The following is a 19,189-nucleotide window of genomic DNA, read 5'->3' as shown; positions in this document are numbered from 1 at the left end:
CCTGAGCTTTTCAGCTCAAGGCTACCACCCTGATTAATTGGAGATAAGAATCTCACAGACTTTATTGCCCTGGCAGGCTTTGAACCATGATCCTCAAGTCTCAGGCTCCTGAGTAGCTAAGTTTATAGGCACGAGCCACATGCCTGCTATTATTTTCTTTAACCTGAAACAAATGAAGAACAAACTTATGTTTGTTCTTATGGGTGAGGCATGCTTCTAATCTTAGCTACTCAGGAGGCTGTGACCTGAAGTTCAAGGTTCAAAGCCAGATCAGGCACACAAATCTGAGACTCTTTTCTTCAGTGAATCAGCAGAAAGCCAGAAATGGAAGTGTGTCTCAAGTAGTAGAGTACTAGTTTTGAGTGAAAAAGTCATGTGAGAGCAGAATGCCCTGAGTTCAAGCCCTAGTACTGGAAAAAACAAATCCTGAAGCTAAATTTCTGTTTCAAATTATAATCATTAACTTCTATGTCAGTCAGTGTGGCTTAGACAAAATTTGCTATTTGCCTAGTAAGGAGGGATCTCTCTCTGTTCTTTTCTCATTCCTATTTATTCTAAAAGTTAAGCCTCAACACCTCAATTATCCACGTCTTCTCCTTGGCACCTGTAACACCATAGCTCTACAGTTTAAATTCTCCTTGCTTAAATTCTCCACAATACATTGTTGACTGGCCTTTGTTCCTTCGTGGAGCCTACTTGACCATCATTGCACAAATTTCACCTCCTCACACAATCTCATGATTCAATCATCACCATGGTCGCTGGGAACAACTTAATATCTCAGCTCCAAATCTTCAACTAAGTTCATCTGTTCTTCAAAAATAATTTTTTTAATCATCTTGGTAATTAGGTTCCATCCCTCCCTCCTCCAGTTAGAACTATCTATTCTGCTTTTCTCCTAATACTTTAAGTCCAACAATATGACCATATCCCTGGAGTCATTAGAAATTTAAGGTGGCTCACTCTTGTAATTCTAGCTATTCAAGAGGCTAAAGTCTGAGGATCCCAGTTCAAAGCCAGCCTGGGCACTAAAGACCATGAGACTTTTATTATCATTTAGCTGGGAGTGCTGCCTAGTGGTAAGAGTGCTTGCCTAGCATACACAAAGCCCTGGGTTTGATTCAATACTACCCACACAGAAAAAGCTGGAAGTGATACTATGGGCTCAAGTGGTAGAGCACCAGTCTTGAAAAAAAGCCCAAGGAAAGTACTTAGGCCATGAGTTCAAGCCCCAGGACTGGCAACAAATAATAATAAATAAATAAGAAAGAAAGAAAACAACCAGGCAAAGTGGTAGATCTGAGATCTGAGGATCAGGGTTCAAAGCCAGCCCAGGCACTAAAGTCCATGAGACTTATCTCCAATTAACCACTAGAAAACCAGAAATGGTGCTGAGGCTCAAGGGGTAGAGTGGTAGCCTTGAGCTGAAGAGCTCAGAGATAACACCCAGGCCCATAGGTAAGGTGATAGCCTTGAGCTATAATGCTCAGAGACAGTACCCAGGCCCAGAGTTCAAGCCCCATGACTGCCAAAAACAAAAATAAAAAAACCTTCACACACTTAAAAATATCTATTTGTATTTGGGTACCCAAGGTTATAGACATGGTCTTGAAGATCTAAACATAACTACATAGACATAAAAATCCATGATGGGCTTTATACTCTATAAACATAATGTTTTTGTTGTTATTTTTATTTATTTTATTTATTTATTTTGTGGGTCATAGGGCTTGAACTTGGCCTGGGCGCTGTCCCTGAGTTCTTCAGCTCAAGGCTACCGCCTTACCCTGGAGCCAAACCCCACTTCTCCACTTCCCATTTTCTAGAGATTAATTGGAGATAAGAGTCTCAGGCCCTTTTGTGCACGGGCTGGCTTCGAACCTTGATCTTCAGATCTCAGCCTCCTGAGTAGCTGAGATTACAGGGGTGAGCCACCATGCCTAGCTGACATAATGTTTTATAACATAAATTAATATGTATCTATGACATATAAACCCTCAGCTTGATTTTAATTATGTTCTAAAATCTATGTGCCAGTGATTGTATATAGAGATTCTCTTCTTGAACACTTGTTTGTTAAACATGACATTTAAAATATGATGTAAAAATCAATGTTAATAAATTCTTTAATAAAAATGTCTATTTGTATACTATTCCTGTAGTCGTAAAAGTATTTCTATCTTGAGCACAAAGATAAAGGGAGTGGGGAGGAGTTTTGGGTTTTGGTGGGACTGAGAATCTAACATTTTGAGTTTATAGGTTTTCTTTTCTTTCTTTCTTTCTTTCTTTCTTTCTTTCTTTCTTTCTTTCTTTCTTTCTTTCTTTCTTTCTTTCTTTTTTTTGCCAGTTCTGGAGCTTGAACTAGAGCCTGAGCACTGCCGTTGGGCTTTCCTCAAGGATAGCACTCTACCACTTGAGCCAAAGAACCATTTTTGACTTTTCTATGTATGTGATACTGAGGAATCAGACCCAGGTCTTTCTGTATGATAGGCAAGCACTACCCCTAGGCCAAACTCCTGGCCCCTGGGGTTTCTTTTCATGTGCTCATTTTGTTCTGCTTATAGCTTTCAGTCTGTGTATCCAGGTGGATACTATTATAATGTTACACATTTAAATCATTGTTGCCATTTTCTATTTTATCATATAGAACTCTTTGTGGACTAATAAAATGTTTACTCTTTTTTTTTTTTTTTTGCCAGTCCTGGGCTTGAGCTGAGGGCCTGAGCACTGTCCTTGGACTTTCTCAAGGCTAGAGCTCTACCACTTGAGCCTCAACACCACTCCGGCTTTTTTTGTATGTATATGGTACTGAGGAATCGAACCCCGGTCTTCATGCATGCTAGGCAAGCACTCTACCACTAGGCCAAACTCCCAGCCCCTAAAATGTTTACTCTTATTCATTGAAATTTTTGTCTACAGAAGAGCAGATGTAACAGTCAAGTTGCTTTCTTTTTTAAAAAATCACATTTCTTCCATAAATTAATTATAGGTCATGTGACCTTATATTTTATAGGACAATTTCTGTTTGATGCTATGAATTTAGCCAACATTTTGAGTAACCAAGAAACTGCACAAGCTCTGGCAGATGGATTGGTGGAGCTGTCAAAAGAAGATTCTGTAAGTGTTTCATTGCTAGAGAAGTTGTTAGCTAGCATGTTAGTCCTTAGTTTGCCTTTTATCTTTATGTTTTCTTTTTTTCTTTTTTGCCAGTCCTGGGCTTGAGCTCAGGGACTGAGCTCTGTCCTTGGGATTTCTCTACCACTTGAGCCTCAGCACCACTTCTGGCTTTTTTTCTATGTATGTGGTACGAGGAATCGAACCCAGGTCTTCGTGCGTGCTAGGCCAAACTCCCGGCCCCGCCTTCTATCTTTTCTTATTGTAGCAGTTCACTTTATTGGAGGCACAAGTGTTCAGAGAAATTACATGACTTTATAAGAGAGCTTCTGTATTCAAGATGGTATTAAATGCATAAACCAGACAAGCAGAAAACTCTTCTGTATTCAAGTTTTTTGTTTTTGTTTTTGTTCTTTTTTTGCCAGTCCTGGGCTTGAGCTCAGGGCCTGAGCACTGTCCCTGGACTTTCTCAAGGCTAGAGCTCTACCACTTGAGCCTCAGCACCACTTCCGGCTTTTTTCTATGTATGTGGTACTGAGGAATCGAACCCAGGTCTTCATGCATGCTAGGCAAGCACTTTAACCACTAGGCCAAACTCCCGGCCTGTATTGAAGTTTTTAACATTGTGTGTGCTGTTTTGTGTCTTATATTTAATTTCAGTCAGAATTGACTGCTCCACAAACACATATCCATGGCTTTACAGTTCCCATATGTATTATTCAATGAGAATAGTTATTAGTATAAGAAAGAAGTAAAAATATACGAACCCCATCTAAAATGATGAAGGAAAGGGAAACTAGACAAGAGAAAAAACAGGACAGAAAAAAAAAAGCTAGCCATTTGGTTGCAGTCAGGAGGGGAGGGACTTAAAGAAACATTCCTTAGCCACAAATTAGAGAGATACTCGAGGAAAAGTCAGTCACATTCCAGGAAACCATAGAATGACAGACTGGGGATAGAAAATAAAACTGCTGCATGTTCTTTGGGGAAACTTGGAAACGATAAAAACAGTGCTGATGTTGTACTCTCAATGCTGGACAAAGCCTCAAGTTTTTCCAAGAAAGATTCTCTAGTTCTTGTCTTCCACTGCAGTGAAGCTTCCGTGGTGAGTGAATTAATGTTCCTCAAGCACACTGCCTCCCCCTGGCTCTGGTTTCCCGTATGGAGTTGCAGTCAGCTGTGGTTTGTCTTGACTCAGTGTCCCTGCAGCAATGTCCAGGAAGCCCGATGAGCAAGAAAAACCCTGCTGAGCTGCACGGTGGGACATTCAGAGAGCACCCTGAGGCCTAGAGAGATCTTGACCTTTTTCCCAAACCCCACAGAATGGCTAACCTTGCTTGGTGTAGGAAGGACACTCAGTGATGTAATTTTGATGTGTAGTCTGGGAGAGGAAGCTCTGGTGGGAGAGAGAGGGGCTGGTTTGCTAGCTGTTCTGCTACTGAGGCTTTTCTTTCAGGCCTTGATACCCTTCCACAAGACTACAACAAGAAAAAAACAAACAAAAAACAAGCTTCTAGTGGTAGAGTGCTTGCCTAGCATGCACAAAGATCCGGGTTCAATTCTTCAGAACCACAGACATAGAAAAAAGCCAGAAGTGGTGCTATGGCTCAAGTGGTAGAGTGTTAGCCTTGAGAAAACCCAAGGACAGTTCTCAGGCCCTCAGCCCAAGCCCAGGACTGGCAAAACAAAACAAAACAAAGCAAAAAAAAAACCAAGCTTAAGTATGGTAACCAGGGTATGGGTGGGAAGTCCCATCAGCTGACTCTGTGTGTACTTACGTGATCAAGAATTAGGCAGTTCATTAGAACTAAGCTGAAAACTGCTCATAATGTTCTCTTTGCTGTTATACTTTTGATGCCCTGTATTTCAGGCTTACCTTTTTTTTGGGGGGGGGGTAATAACTTTTCAGGACAAACCTTTGGAATTTTTGTCACATTTTCTGCTGAAGAAATGTAAGAGGAGCAGCAGCTCTGAAGGAAATGTGACGCTGATGGAATGTGACCCTGAAGGGACCTTTGATTCACTGGTGAAGGTAAAGGGACCATTATCCATCCATCATGTGTTTAGGCCATGGCTTCACTGGTTATGCCTTGTGTGGCAAAGTTTATGTGTGACTCTTCTCCTGGGAACCTTGAAACTTGTCATTTCTCTTAACATTTTCATTTCCATGACTATTATTTGAAAAGGCCCCTCAAGGTAGATCTTTTTTTTCCAGCTCCAAATACGAATGCATACCAGACTAGCATGGGACACCACATTTGGAGAGAACAAAAGGAACAGTTGAAAAAATCTGGGAAGACAACCATAGGTTCTTTGGGTCACCCTGCAGAAGAGAATAACTAAAGGGTTATGGTAGAATGTCATTAAAGCAGTGAGGAACTGTTCTCTCCTCCTCCTCCTCCTCCTCCTCCTCCTCCTCCTCCTCCTCCTCTTCTTCCTCCTTCTTCTTGCCTGTCCTGGTGCTTGAGCCTGAGCTCTGTCCTGAGCTTCTTTTGCTCAAGGCTACTGCTCTACCACTTGTGCCATAGCACTGCTTCTGGCCTTTTCTGATTACAAGTATGAAGCACTGGCGCCTGGCTAAACTATTCTTAAAAACCAAGACCACTTCCAGGTAATTGAGTCCAATTTGACTTTCAGGGAAAAAATATCACAGAAGACAGTGCTCAGGATCCACAATCAAGCCTCAGCAAAAGCAGTCTAAATGTGGAAGTGCTGGCTAAGCTGGTAAGCCATTTGTTGCATAATTTACCATTGCTCATTTGTTTCTCTGCTGATCATGAAGCTTCATTTTCATCCTTTGTTTTCTCTGAGAATTTTTCATAATTGACTTATTTTGCAAAGATTACATTGATGAAGTTTTGTGTTTCCATAGTTGTTTTCACTTTAAACAAGTTTATTTAAGCCTCTGCTATTCCGTGCAGGGATTAGAAGCATATACCTCTACGTCCTGGCTAAGACTAGTTTTTAGAGTGACTTTTTTTGTGTTTCTGATATATGTACCCATTTCCCTACATATGAGGGCTATGTAGGGTTCGATTCCTCCGTACCACATACATAGAAAAAGCAGAAATCGTTCTGTGGCTCAATTGGCAGAGCTCTAGCCTTGAGAAAGCCCAAGGACAGCGTTCAGGCCCTGAATTCAAGCCCCAGGACTGGCAAAAAGAAAAAAAAAATACTATGGTTGTCTTTATTTTTACAGTAATACAAAAAGAACCACATTGTTCACTGGAAATTGCCCAGTAGAACCAAAGAAATGTGAAATTTTAGTGCTGTGTTTCATTCAATCAGGGAGAGCCCAGTGGTTTGCTGGCCTCCACCTTCCCCCTCCATTTGTTATCATGACCCAGCCAGGGGCCCTTCAAGACCACCAACTGTCCCCTCAGCCTCCAGGGACAGGACGGGCCCTGCGCCCAGCGAGGCGCCCTGAGTTCACCGAGGGCTTCTGTGGTCCATCCCCCCTCATCGCTCCCACCACCACCACTTCTGTCAATGTGACCCTGGGGGCTTTGGGCTGTGGGCCTTGGTGCCTTCCTGGGAGTGGGCTCTGCGTGCTTCTCTGCAGGAGAGGAAGCTTCAGTGGGGATCCGGGGACCCCAGAGCTCCAGTTGTCCTGGAACTGCTGCGGAGCGAGAGGCACTACGTGCACACGCTGGAGGCGGTGAGCGAGGTCTACGCGAGGCCCCTGAGAGCCGCGCTGGCGGCCAACAGGGCCATTCTGAGCGCCGCCAACGTCCGCATCATCTTCACCGACATCCTGCGGGTTTTAAGGGTCCACAGGTCAAAGCCCAATCTGTATTTTTATACATAGTCCCCAAACCCACCCTCACCTCAGGCTGACAGTGGCCTGCGCTTTTCGACGATCCGTTGCAATTGGCAGTCATCCAGGGGCAGCGGCCACCTCCTCCTCCTCCTCCTCCTCCTCCTCCTCCTCCTCCTCCTCCTCCTCCTTCTTCACTTCCTCCTCCTCTTCTTCCCCAACCCCCCCCCTCCCCAGACTGCAGCCACAAGCCCAGCCTTGGAGTTCAGCCTCTGGGCCTTCTATAGTCTGTGAGCTGTTCATGCAGAAAAAAATGGAGAGCTGTATGGAGTCATGAAATCTTTAAAACAATATATCTTAAGTAGTTTTAAGAAGGGATCTTAATTCTTACTTTTTCTAAAAAAAGAAAAAAGAAAAGAGCTGTCTTAAGTAGTTGTCTGCAGAGGTCTCACTTGAACAAGCCAGTTTCTAAGAACAGGGCATCTTGAGTTACCTCACCCCTTCCATCATTTCTTCCCCCCTGCCTGCCATCTCTCCCAAAGCTACCCATCCCCTCAGCTGACCCGATTGTGTCGGGCTGGGCTTTGAAGTCACAAGTGGCAGGAAGGCGCTCCTCTGGGTTGCGGGATTCCCACAGAATACTTCAGGTTATGATCTGTCCACGGCTACATGCCATGAGGTGGGGTTACAGGGATATAGGATACCTGGTCTTGGAACTGTTCTTAACCAGCCATGGGAAGGGGCAGAAGGATCCATGGGATCCACTAGCATGCAATGCCTAGAGCCTACGGTTGGCTTCCCATGAGAAACAAACGGCACGTGGTTCGTGTGTGCGAGAGGAGTCAGCGTGGTTGTTTCTACCCACAGTAAAAGGAAGTACCCTGAGCATGTGCGACTCTGATAAGGACTCTAGGCAATTTCGGATCCGTTCCTTATTCAGGGAAAGGTTGACAAGGCCTCTTGGAAGTTTTCAAGAGCTTCCATAACTGGAGGGGTCACTGAGGCCATGGGGACTCAGGCCGTGGTGACACTGGGTGTGGCAGTTGTTGGAGCTGTCCCTCTCCTCTGAGGAGAAGTTCTGTTCCTTGCTGGCCAGTCCATGGTGGGCCGGGCAGGAGTGGCTGCCTGGGTCCCACACAAGAAGTGAAGGGAAGCTAGGGTTCACCACCGCCTGTCACATCCTTGCAGCCCAGCAATCTGGTTCTGTCGAGTCTGCCCTGCTCTGTGTAAAGCAAACAAGAAATTAAGTTCTCCCCTGAAGGACTGGACTGAAGCTGCCATTCGTGACACACTAATTCGCTTACACGTGTGGACCTTCACAGGCTGTCATGTCACACTGTGGTCTCCTGGTGTTGCAGGCAGTTTCTAGATAATCTGAGAGACAGAGTACAAGACTGGGGCCCAGCTCACTGTGTGGGAGAAATATTCACAAGGTTTGGGAGCCAGCTGAACATACACACCAATTTCTTCAACAACTACCCTGTTGTCTTGAAGACCATTGAGAAGGTAGGTGGAATCACCCTTGGACATTGTATTAGATCTCCTGAGCTTATGCTGTGTACAAGTCCACATGGCCAGAAAGGCTGCTTCTGGGCTCTGTGCTTCCAGGTTTCTTCTTGCGTACCATGAGCTCTGGGAGGAAAGGACTCTGACATAGGGGCCAGTGCAGTGCTTCACAAAGTGATGCCCAAGACCTACTGGCTGGTGTCTTGGACTAATTCTTATATAGACTGTTGACAAGTTCAAATCTATGAACAACTTGATTGTGCACAAGTTGCATGAATAAGGCAGTTTCACAGAACTGACCTAGAGGACAAGGACTGGGGCAAAGAGACGTTATCAGAAAAAAATGGGTGGGGCTGGGAGTGTGGCCTAGTGGTAGAATGCTTGCCTAGCATGCAGGAAGCCCTGGGTTTGATTCCTTAGTTTCACATACACAGAAAAAGCTGTGGCTCAAGTGGTAGAGCTCTAGCCTTGAGAAAGCCCAAGGGCAATGTCCAGGCCTTGAGTTCAAGCCCTACGACTGGCAAAGAAAAAAAAGAAACAAATGGGTGGCAAAATGTTTATATCTATGATTAAGAATGATACTATGATGGTTAGTTCACTAGCATAATGTGCATATGTATTTGGCACATTAGCTATTGATATGTTTGCAGTGAGTGACTGATTTTTAGAAATCAGTGTTACTGACGTCTTTTACCTGTCCTAACAGAGCAGAAAGAGGTGATTCATGGTTTGTTGTGTTTCTGGGTCTTTATTAAGAAAATTTTGATCTGTGTCAAGGAGCCTTCATGTTTCCCCTATTTTTAGGGTATCAGCTTTTACTTTGAGGTATTTGATACATTTCAGATTGATTCTGGTACAGGGTGGTATAGGATCATTCAGTTGTCTTCACATATATAGCCACTTTTGCCAATACCATTTGTTGAAGAGGGTGTCTTTCTTCCATCCTGTTTGTTTGTTTTTTGGCTCCCTTATCAAAGATTTGGTGGGTGTAGCTATGTGGGTTCATTTCTGGGCCTTCAATTCTATTCCGTGGGTCCTCAGGCCTGTTCTTGTGCCAGGCACTGGGGTTTTGAACTAAGGATATTTTCAGCTTGTTTACAGCTGGTGCTATACCATTCAAAGCACATTGTCAGTCTGGCTTTTTACTGGCTAATTGGAGATGAGGTCTCTTAGAACTTTCTCTTCAGGCTGACTTCAAACTGCAGTCTTCTGATCTCTGCCTTCTAAGTAGCTAGGATTATAGGCTGAAACAAGCTAGAGCAAAGTTTTGACAATCTAATTCTCGTCTTCAAGTGCAGGGACATGCTCCCAGCCTTCCGAGCTTTCTTGAAGAGACGAGATAAGAGCATTGCCACCAAAATGCTGAGGTGTGTTCCTGGCGGGAGTGGGGGGGGGATCACAACGGCCCCCAGGAACAGGGACTCCAGACCTTCAGATGGAGATGTGCCCCTTCTCTCTGCCTCTGCCAGCCTGCCAGAGCTACTTTTATGCCCATCCCGGAGATTTGAGGAATATATTAATCTTCTCTACGCTCTACGGCTCCATACACCTGCAGGTCACATTGACCGGGAGGACCTGACCGCTGCAATTAACCAACTCAACAACTATCAAGGTTTCCTAGATCAGGTGGGCTGTCCACAACACCTGTGCCCTTTAGAAATGTTCTGGTGCTTTTGTGCTACCATGAGGCATGCTCTCTCCTGTTGCTCTTCACTTCCATCTTTCATCCTTTCAGTGCTATAGCAATGAGGTGCAGGGATGTTTGAACAGTAATAGCATCTATTCTAAGCTGGACGATGCTTTCTGTTCCATATCTCATTGCAAGAAGGTAAAGGTTTTCAATATTGGATTGATCTTTGCAGCTAACAAAAAGACAAAACCAAAAGGTAAATCCCTTTGATTCTGAAAGCACATTCAAATGCAGCCATAGCTTTCCTGACTTCGTAAGCACAGCAGTCCCAAGCTCCTGGCATCCTTGCATTCATTCTGAAATGCCACACAGCATTATGCATGCCATGCAGGCATCTGGGTGGAAGAAAAGCTGTTGTCAGGCCTGCAAGATGCCTTTTTGCAGAGTTATCTTGTCTTTAAAATGACAACAACAACAACAAACAAAAAAGAAACCTATTGGATTCAGATAACTGAGAATTTACTGTGGAAGTATTAAGTTGCATACCAAGTCCCATAAAGTATTTTCACTTCTGTGAATTAAAAAAGTGCCATGATTTTCCTTTACTTCTGTTTCCTAGATGAAAGAAAATATTAAAACAAAAGATCAGCTGTCAGATTTACAGAAAATCATCTGGGGCTGTCCGGTACGTATTCTGAAGTTTTGTGCCTTATGTTTTGCGTGTCACCTCAGATAACTGGCAAAAAGAGACATGAGGATCTCAGGTAGTAACTCCAGTGACAAGCCTGCCACTGTCAGGTGCTGTAAGCGAGCTTGCATTTCCCATCATCCTTGTCTGCAAGGGGGTGCCCTGAAGGAGGCACACTTGGCCTTTGACCTGTCCTGGTGCTCTTCTGTGGTCTTGGCTCCTTGCTCAGAGGTCCTGTGATTCTGACCTGACCCCGCTGGGACAAGCAGCTCTGAGTCCCACTTGTTTCCAATCACCCTGCACACATTCATGTGCAAGATTCAACATGTGGGGGGCGGTGCCTAAAAACTACTCAGGAGTCCTCTGCTAACCAGAGTTTGCCTCTAGAATACCATCTGCCTGCCCTCTTCTCTGCTTGACAGCTTCCCCTACCATCCAAAGATCGTGCTGCATGGATCTCCTCTCCATTCTCTAATAATGATTTTTACATGATTTTTTGGTGCAGGTAATGGGACTTGAACTAAGGGCTTGGGCACTGTCCCTTAACTTTTGCACTCCAGGCTGCTGCTCTATCACTTGATCCTAAGATCCGCTTCCAATTTTCTGCTGGCTAACTGGAAGTAAGAGTCTCTGGTCCTTTTCTACCAGGTCTGGCTTAGAACCATGATCCTCAGATCTCAGCCTCCTGAGCTCCTAGGATTACAGGCATGAAACACCAGTGCCCAGCTCTATATGCTTTTTACATATACATGTCCTTGTCTGAAACTGCTTTCCTTTCTTACTTAGCTAGAAAAATACTGTTCATCCTTGAAAAATAGGGTATAGTGGCTCACATCTGTAATTCTGTTATTTAAGAGTTGAATGTAGGAGGATCAAGAGTCTGAAGCCAGCCTGAACTAGTTAGTGAGGCTTAACTAAAACCAAAACAAAAGACCCTCACACTGGGTATGGTAGTACATGTCTGTGATCCCAGGGTTTTTGTTGTTGTTTGACAGTCTTGGGGCTTACTCAGGAATGGGCACTATCCCTGAGCTGCTTTTGCTCAAAGCTAGCACTCTACCATTTTAGCCATGGCGCCACTTCCAGCCTTTTGTTTATGTGGTACTGAGGAATTGAACCCAGGGCTTTGTGCATGCTAGAAACACTCCACCACTAAGTATTCCCCGCCCTGTGGTCCCAGTTTTAAGGGGAAGAGTTAGGAGGATCACAGTCTGAGCTTGTGGTCAGAATTTTTTGCCAGTCCTGGGAAGTCCTACCATCTTCGTGCATTCTCAAGGCTAGCGTTCTACCTCTTGAGCCACACCACCACTTGTGGCTTTTTCTGTGTGTTACCAAGGAATCGAACCCAGGGCTTCATGCATGCTCCGCAAGCACTCTTACCACTAGGCTACATTCCTGGCCTTGTATGCTTTTTTTCTTGGCTACCTCCCTTTTGATCCTTCTTCACTTAGGTTTTCAATGGTAGGAAAGCATTTACTAACAAAACATTAATTCCAGTAGCTGAAAATTGAATATCCTCAAAAAAGCCCTTTATGGTCAATGCTATGGTCTTTGTAAAGCAATTATGTTTTTTTTTATTATTATTTTGTGGGTCATGGGGCTTGAACTAGGTCTGTGCACTGTCCCTGAGCTCTTCAGCTCAAGGCTACCACCCTACCCTTGAGCCAAGCCCCACTTCCCAGTTTTCTAGAGGTTAATTGGACATAAGAGTCTCAGATCCTTTTGCGCCCAGGCTGGCTTTGAACCTTGATCCTCAGATCTCAGCCTCCTGAGTAGCTAGGATTACAGGTATGAGCCACCATGCCCAGCTAAGAAATTATGTTTTATAGTGAAAATACATTCTAAATAACCAAAGTTCTTGTCAGTATTTGCATACTATAGTATGTAAAATATCTCAGCAGTAGTATTTAAAATTTTTTTTTTTTTTTTTACCAGTCCTGGGCTTGAGCTCAGGGCCTGAGCACTGTCCTTGGACTTTCTCAAGGCTAGAGCTCTACCACTTGAGCCTCAGCACCACTTCTGGCTTTTTTTTCTATATGTGGTACCGAGGAATCGAACCCGGGTCTTCATGCATGCTAGGCAAGCACTTTAACCACTAGGCCAAACTCCCGGCCCCGTATTTAAAATTTTTATGTATTTTCTTTTTAAAACCTTTTATAGGTTCTGTCAGATGTAAACAGATATCTGATTAGAGTCCAAGACGTAGCACAGGTCCACTGCTGTGACAAGGGAGTCAGCTTTTCTTTAAGGTAAGTAGTGGTCAACTGTCTCGGGGTTGGGAATTCCTGAAAAAGTGGCTGTCTTACTCATCTTGTATCCCTGGCTTTTCGTACTGCCCCTGACACCTTGCAGGTTGAAGGAAAACCTTTACACTGAACAAGAAGTCACACAAACACAACACTTGGAGATTTTTGCCAGGTACTTTATCATCTTCATTCCAGGAAGCTCCTGGAAGGAAAAATTTTATCTTTTCCAAGACGACAAACTCTATAAAGGGTGAACTTCTTTCCTGGTAGTGGTGTGGAATCATCCCAGTGAGATCAGTCATAAGAACGAGACCAGTTTGCTAACCCCAATGCGTCCTGTTTGCAAATGCTCAGAGAAGTGTAAAGTGTGTCCATAAATGAAGAGCTCTCATCTTCCTTTTAGAATAACGATGGACACACTTTTCTATAAAGGTTCTGAGTTAATATTTGGGATTTACTGATCATATTATTTCTTTAGCAAATAATCCTCTACTTGCAATAAAACAAACATAAATGCACAATGCTGGCTGTATTTCTAATACAGGTCCTCGCCTGCTGATGGCTGCTTTAGAAAGTTGCCAAGTTGTTTTCAATATTAAGGGTAAGGTAAAGATTAAACACATAGTAACCAAATACAAGTGCTGGATTTTTTTTTTCCTTGCCATTCTTTGCTTGTCTCTATGCTTTCCTTGCTGGAATGGTTCTGCAGAGAACCCAGTGTAGTTGTAAGCTTTATCTCTCCACAGATGAAGTCATTGTTCTATGGATTCAACAAAATGCTCTTTGATTTTTGGAATTGCCTAGGTTTAGATGTTTTTGCTGTGCTTCTGTTCTCTGACCTTCCTGAACTTTGATTTGTTGCCAATAATCCTCAGATCTCAGCCTCCCGAGTAGCTAGGATTACAAGTGTGCTGACTGGCTGGTACCAACTTTGCTTCTCTTAGTGGTATCAGGTATTGAACCCAAGGCTTTATGCTAGTTTGAGTCACACATACAAATGCCTGTTTTTTCACTCCAACACAGGCTCTACGAACAAATCCACGATCTCAGCCTCTTTCTCTTCAGTGATCTGCTGCTTGTTTCTCGTCGGGCCACATCTCATAGGCCATTTGAGCGGACTCCAAAAACCACCTACCACTTCCTTGCATCAGTTGCCCTTCACAGGCTACTAGTGGAAGACATTCCAGACTCCAAGTGTATGTGCTGGGTTTTCCTTTAAGACACAAATAGCTTCAAAAGCTCTCCATAGTCCACCATACTCATGAACTAGTAACACTTAAATGTAGATTAGAATTGCATTTTTTCCCTTAGTTTGCAAATAATTATCCAATTGGGATTTCATTCAACTTTCATCTACTTCTGAATAGCAAATGAAAGTGGTACATTAGCATGATCAGGTAGATACCCATCCCAGACATTAGGATAGCTGCTTTCAAAACTGCAAAGACAAATAAAACGGCACCTGCGTCTTCATGAACTCTCTGACACCTGACAACTGGAGCCCTTCACCAGCTATGCTGTTTGAACAGGTTCTAGGCCTGAAGCACTAGGGTTTTGTGTGTGTAGGCCAGTTCTGGGGCTTGAAACCAGGGCGAGTGCCCTTCTTGAGCTCCCCCTCAGCTGCAGCACCACTTCCTGTTTTAGCAGCTAACTGGCACTAAGAACCGTATAGAACTTTTCTACCTGAGCTGGCTTCCTGCTGGACAGATCTCTAGCTTCCCCAGTAGCTAGGAGTAAGCCACTGGTGTTCAGCTGTAGTATTTAATTATCCATTGCTCTTCCATGCTTCTAGGACCAAGTGGCTATTACAAATTGTTGTACCTTTCTTCCTTATATTGGCATTAAGGTTGGGATTAAAGAATCAATGGATTTACAAAATTGCTTTGTAACCTAAACCATTTTATTTATGAAATAACTAGAGATACCATTACAGAAAGACTCCCTTATTGTGTCTATTTTAATTTTATCCTGTGTTCCATCTCTCAAGCTTTCCTGTACTTGTTGGGCCAAATCCAAGTGTGCCACCTACGACATTTTTCCCAGCACAGATAGTACTTAGGTTAGCGTGGGAACCAAAATCACTGATGAAGGAACCTAAATAAAAGGATGACTTCTCAATTGCCTGAGCTCCTTTCCCAATCTGAGCTTGAGAAAACATGAGTGCCAACTGTGAGGATATGTATTTTGTCCAAGGGCAATTTAAGTAAAATGAGTAAGTCAGCAATAATCGTGTCTATTGTATGAAACGTATTTAGTCCTTTTCCCACTACGATAATCACTTAACTTGTCCAATGCCCATAATGTTCACATCTAAACTAGTAGTGCTTCGTCACTAGCTCTTCTATCAAGGAAGACTGTGTCTAGCTCGTAGCATATATAACCACTGACACTTAACATAAAGATGTTCACCAAGGGCCAGGAGTTTGGCCTAGTAGTAGAGTGCTTGTATAGCATGCATGAAGACCTGGGTTCGATTCCTTGGTACCACATATATAGAAAAAGCCAGAAGTGGTGCTGTGGCTCAAGTGGTAGAGCTCAAGTCTTGAGGAAAGCCCAAGGGTAGTACTCAAATCCTGAGTTCAAGCCCCAGGACTGACTGACCAAAAAATAAAGAAAAAAGATGTTCACTGATTTTTAGTTCCTCTGGACTGTGACAAGAAATTAAATGGCACATCATCTGATTTCAAAATAAATGCTAATATAGACCATACTGGAATATTATTAGGTTATGATACACTCAATCTGACTATATTAGATTATTCTAATTTTTAGTCATATTAGGGCATGACATTCTAAACTGGACCTTTAAAAATTGTTTTTAGGTTTCAAAAAGATGTTTTGAATTAAATTTTTTCTTTTTACCTGCAAAGATTAATAATTAGTATACTTAAATGATTTTTACAGATGTCAAGAATGCATTTATTCTTCAAGGTCCAACACATGAATGGATTTGTGTTACTGAGGGAGAAGCAGAGAAGTTCCTGTGGCTCTCAGCACTGCAGGACGCCATCAGGAGAGGCATGAAGTGAGACGTGACTGGAAGAACACATCGAGGCGCCCTGGCAAGGACAGGAAGGAGGATGACCACATGTGTCAGGGGCGATGAGCAGAAGAACCCAGAGGACCCAGGAAGTTCCTTCCAATTGCACTGTATCACCTGTAATAGTCATGTGGAATGTTTCCACAGCAAATTGCAATCTGATGCTTGCTATGAAGAATTCTAAGAGAGCGAGCCTATTGTGTGATTAAAAAAAAAAATAAAGCTTAATTAAAAAAAAAATCAGAGGGGCTGGGAGTTTGGCCCAGTGGTAGAGTGCTTGCCTAGCATGCACGAAGACCCAGGTTTGATTCCTCGGTGCCACATACATAGAAAAAAGCCAGAGTGGTGCTGTGGCTCAAGTGGTAGAGCCCTAGCCTTGAGAAAATCCAGTGTTCAGGCCCTGAGCCCAAGCCCAGGACTGGCAAAATAAATAAATAAAATAAAATCAGAGCAGAGAACATGGCCTAGTGGTAGAGTGCTTGCCTAGCATGCACAAAGACCTGGGTTCAGTTCCTTGGTACCACTACAGAAAAAGCCAAAAGTGTGGCTCAGACACTGCTCAGGCCCTGAGTTCATGCTCCAGGACTGGAAAAAAAAAAGTTAAAAAAAAAAAAGTGTTTTACAAAAGATCATTCTAGAAAAATATTTTAATTTGTTGGTAACTATCATTTTAAAAATTTTATGCAACAAAGGCTAATATTAAAATATTTCTAAGACATATAGTTTTTTCAAGTACTTGCCAAAAACATGCCTTTTACGAAAATGTATTTATTTTTGTTGGTCATGGGACTTGAACTCTGGGCCTGGACAGTGTCCCTGTTTCAGCTCATGGCTACCGACCTACCCCTGGAGTCACACCACAGCACCACTTCCGGTTTTCTAGTGGTTAGTGCAAGATGTCTCATGGCCTTTAGTGCCCATGCTGGCTTTGAACTGAGATCCTCATATCTCAGCCTCCTGAGTAGCTAGGATTACAAGTGTGAGCCAGTGCGCTTGGCTCGAAAATGAATTCTTGAGATACCAGTAGAAAGTGATAAAAAGGTTTTGTTTTTTTTTTGAATTTTTCTTAAGTATTGTTTTGCGTAAAACTAAACTCCTTAGACCTTCTCAGTAAGCTTTACCATTATTTTGACAATAATAAATTAGGAGACTACTGGAAAAAGTACAATCTTCGAAAAATACAAATAAATAGAAATCTAGGAACACTTGCTTGTAATGAAATAAAATTGTTATATTTATTTGTTTGTTACTTTAAAACCCAGGACCTGAATGCTATCCTTGAGCATTTGTGCGCAAGACCTGCACTCTATGACTTGTGCTACAGCTCCACTTTCAGTTTTTCGTGGTTTAGTGGAAACAGGAGTTTCATGGATCTTCCTGTCAGGGCTAGGTTCAAATCATGATCCTAAAGATGTCAGCCATATGAGTAGCGAGGATTATAAATTGTGAGCTCTCAGTGCCTAGCTTAGACAGTTACATTTAAAACAAACAGAAAGACAGTAGTTAGCTAGGGGCTTTAAAGCCCCGGGTACTGTCCTTGAGCTTTCTCAAGGCTAGTGCTCTACCACTTGAGCCATAGCACCATTCCCACCTCTTTCTGTGTATGTGGTACTGAGGGATGGAACCCACGGCTTCATGCCTACGAGGCAAGCACTCTACCACTAACTAAGCCACAAGCCTAGCCCCATTGTTTGTGTTTTTAACTGTAGCTACAACTTGTTAGTTACTTGAAAACTTTCAGCTGATGTACAAAGCAGTAATACTTCAATTCCTCACTGATGGATGAAGTTTCATGCATTAATCTTGAAAGTTTTTGGTTGTCAACAGACATTTTGCTTTGTAATCCATTCAAACTACCACTATAGTCTAGGACTGTGAGCCATGGGGGAATATACCTTTTAATAATGAAAGTTTATACATGCTCTCTATGCCCGAAGTGTAGCCTAGTGGTACAGTGCTCACCTAGCACGCACAGAGTCCTAGGTTCGATTCCACATTCTCCGAAAAAGCCGGAAATGGCACTGTGGCTCAAGTGGCGTAACACTAGCCTTGAGCAAAAGTGTCCACAGACAGTGCTCAAGCCCTGAGTTCAAGCCCCAGAACTGGTAAAAATAAGTTAATTAATTAATTCTGGGGCTGGGAGTTTGGCCTAGTGGTAGAGTGCTTGCCTAGCATAAAGGAAGACCCACGTTCCATTCCCTGGCACCACATATATAGAAAAAGCCGGAAGTGGTAATGTGGCTCAAGTGGTAGGTTCTAGCCTTGAGAAAGCCCAAGGACAGTGCTATAGGCCCTGAGTTCAGTCCCCAGGACTGGCAAAAATAAATGAATAAATAAAATTAAATTCTGGATTTCTGATTGTTATGTCAGCACCGACAGACTTTACTTTAAGGCACTATCTTCTATAGTCAGTGATGAACGCAAGCTTACATAATGGTCCAAATGTACCTATGACATAATAGAAAACAAATTCTCAGACAGCATATTATTCTACACAGAACACATTCCAGAAAGTGTTAATAGGGGAATCTCCTTACATAGAAAACAAAGACAACATGATGAAGGCAAATTTCAATCATAAAGAATTTTCACTGCTTTCTTCTATGAGTACTTGATAAACTCAGGAGTTTCAAAAGATCTTACTTGAAAATACTCTCTGTAGAACCCTCTCACAGTTGCTAAGCACACTAATCATAACTGGTGATGTCTCCAAGAAGACAAAGCTTATATAAGCATTGCACACTTTCCCTCACCTGTGAGGATAATTATATACCCATCTTCATAAATTTGTTCATAAGTTTACATGACTGTTGCTAAATTAAAACCTCACACAAAAACTTTTCTAAGTCACTGGTAATATAAATGATCAGATTCTTCTTTTTCTTTTTTGTCAGTCCTGGAGCCAGTTCACAGGACCTGGGCACTGTCCTTGAGCTTCTTTTGCTCAAAGCTAGCACTCTACTACTTGAGCCACAGAATCACCTTTACCTTTTTCTGTACATGTAGTACTGAGGAATCGAACCCAGGGCTTCATGCGCACTAGGCAAGCAGTCTACCACTAGGCCATATTCCCAGCTCTGATCAAATTCTGACAAGGAAAATGTACAACTTGACCCCAAGCTTATGTGCAAAAGAGGTATGGTGACTTCTGAAGAACGCTCGCTAACAAAGACAGGAAAATTTTTCTAATAAATTAGCGACTAGTGGA

At 42.9% G+C, this 19,189-nt stretch overlaps 1 protein-coding gene across 1 annotated transcript in view; it reads left to right on the top strand.

The window, feature by feature from the left end:
• Ect2l (epithelial cell transforming 2 like) overlaps positions 1 to 16,986 on the top strand; it is a 42,039-nt gene extending 25,053 nt beyond the window's left edge. The window contains exons 11-21 of the mRNA XM_090338041.1: positions 3,014 to 3,117; positions 5,024 to 5,146; positions 5,752 to 5,838; positions 6,677 to 6,891; positions 8,230 to 8,377; positions 9,671 to 9,744; positions 9,847 to 10,003; positions 10,627 to 10,692; positions 12,856 to 12,944; positions 13,965 to 14,137; positions 15,846 to 16,986. Of these exons, the coding sequence (XP_090194167.1) occupies positions 3,014 to 3,117; positions 5,024 to 5,146; positions 5,752 to 5,838; positions 6,677 to 6,891; positions 8,230 to 8,377; positions 9,671 to 9,744; positions 9,847 to 10,003; positions 10,627 to 10,692; positions 12,856 to 12,944; positions 13,965 to 14,137; positions 15,846 to 15,970 (1,361 nt within the window). The 3' untranslated portion in view covers positions 15,971 to 16,986. The remainder of the gene's footprint in view (positions 1 to 3,013; positions 3,118 to 5,023; positions 5,147 to 5,751; positions 5,839 to 6,676; positions 6,892 to 8,229; positions 8,378 to 9,670; positions 9,745 to 9,846; positions 10,004 to 10,626; positions 10,693 to 12,855; positions 12,945 to 13,964; positions 14,138 to 15,845) is intronic.
• The last annotated feature ends 2,203 nt before the right edge of the window (positions 16,987 to 19,189 follow it).

This window comes from Megascapheus bottae, chromosome 8 (genome assembly GCF_031878675.1).
Source record: "Megascapheus bottae isolate mThoBot1 chromosome 8, mThoBot2.hap1, whole genome shotgun sequence".
Classification (NCBI taxonomy): domain Eukaryota; kingdom Metazoa; phylum Chordata; class Mammalia; order Rodentia; family Geomyidae; genus Megascapheus; species Megascapheus bottae.
The sequence above is the reverse complement of the archived record's forward strand: the minus strand, read 5'-3'. Positions and strand labels throughout refer to the sequence as shown.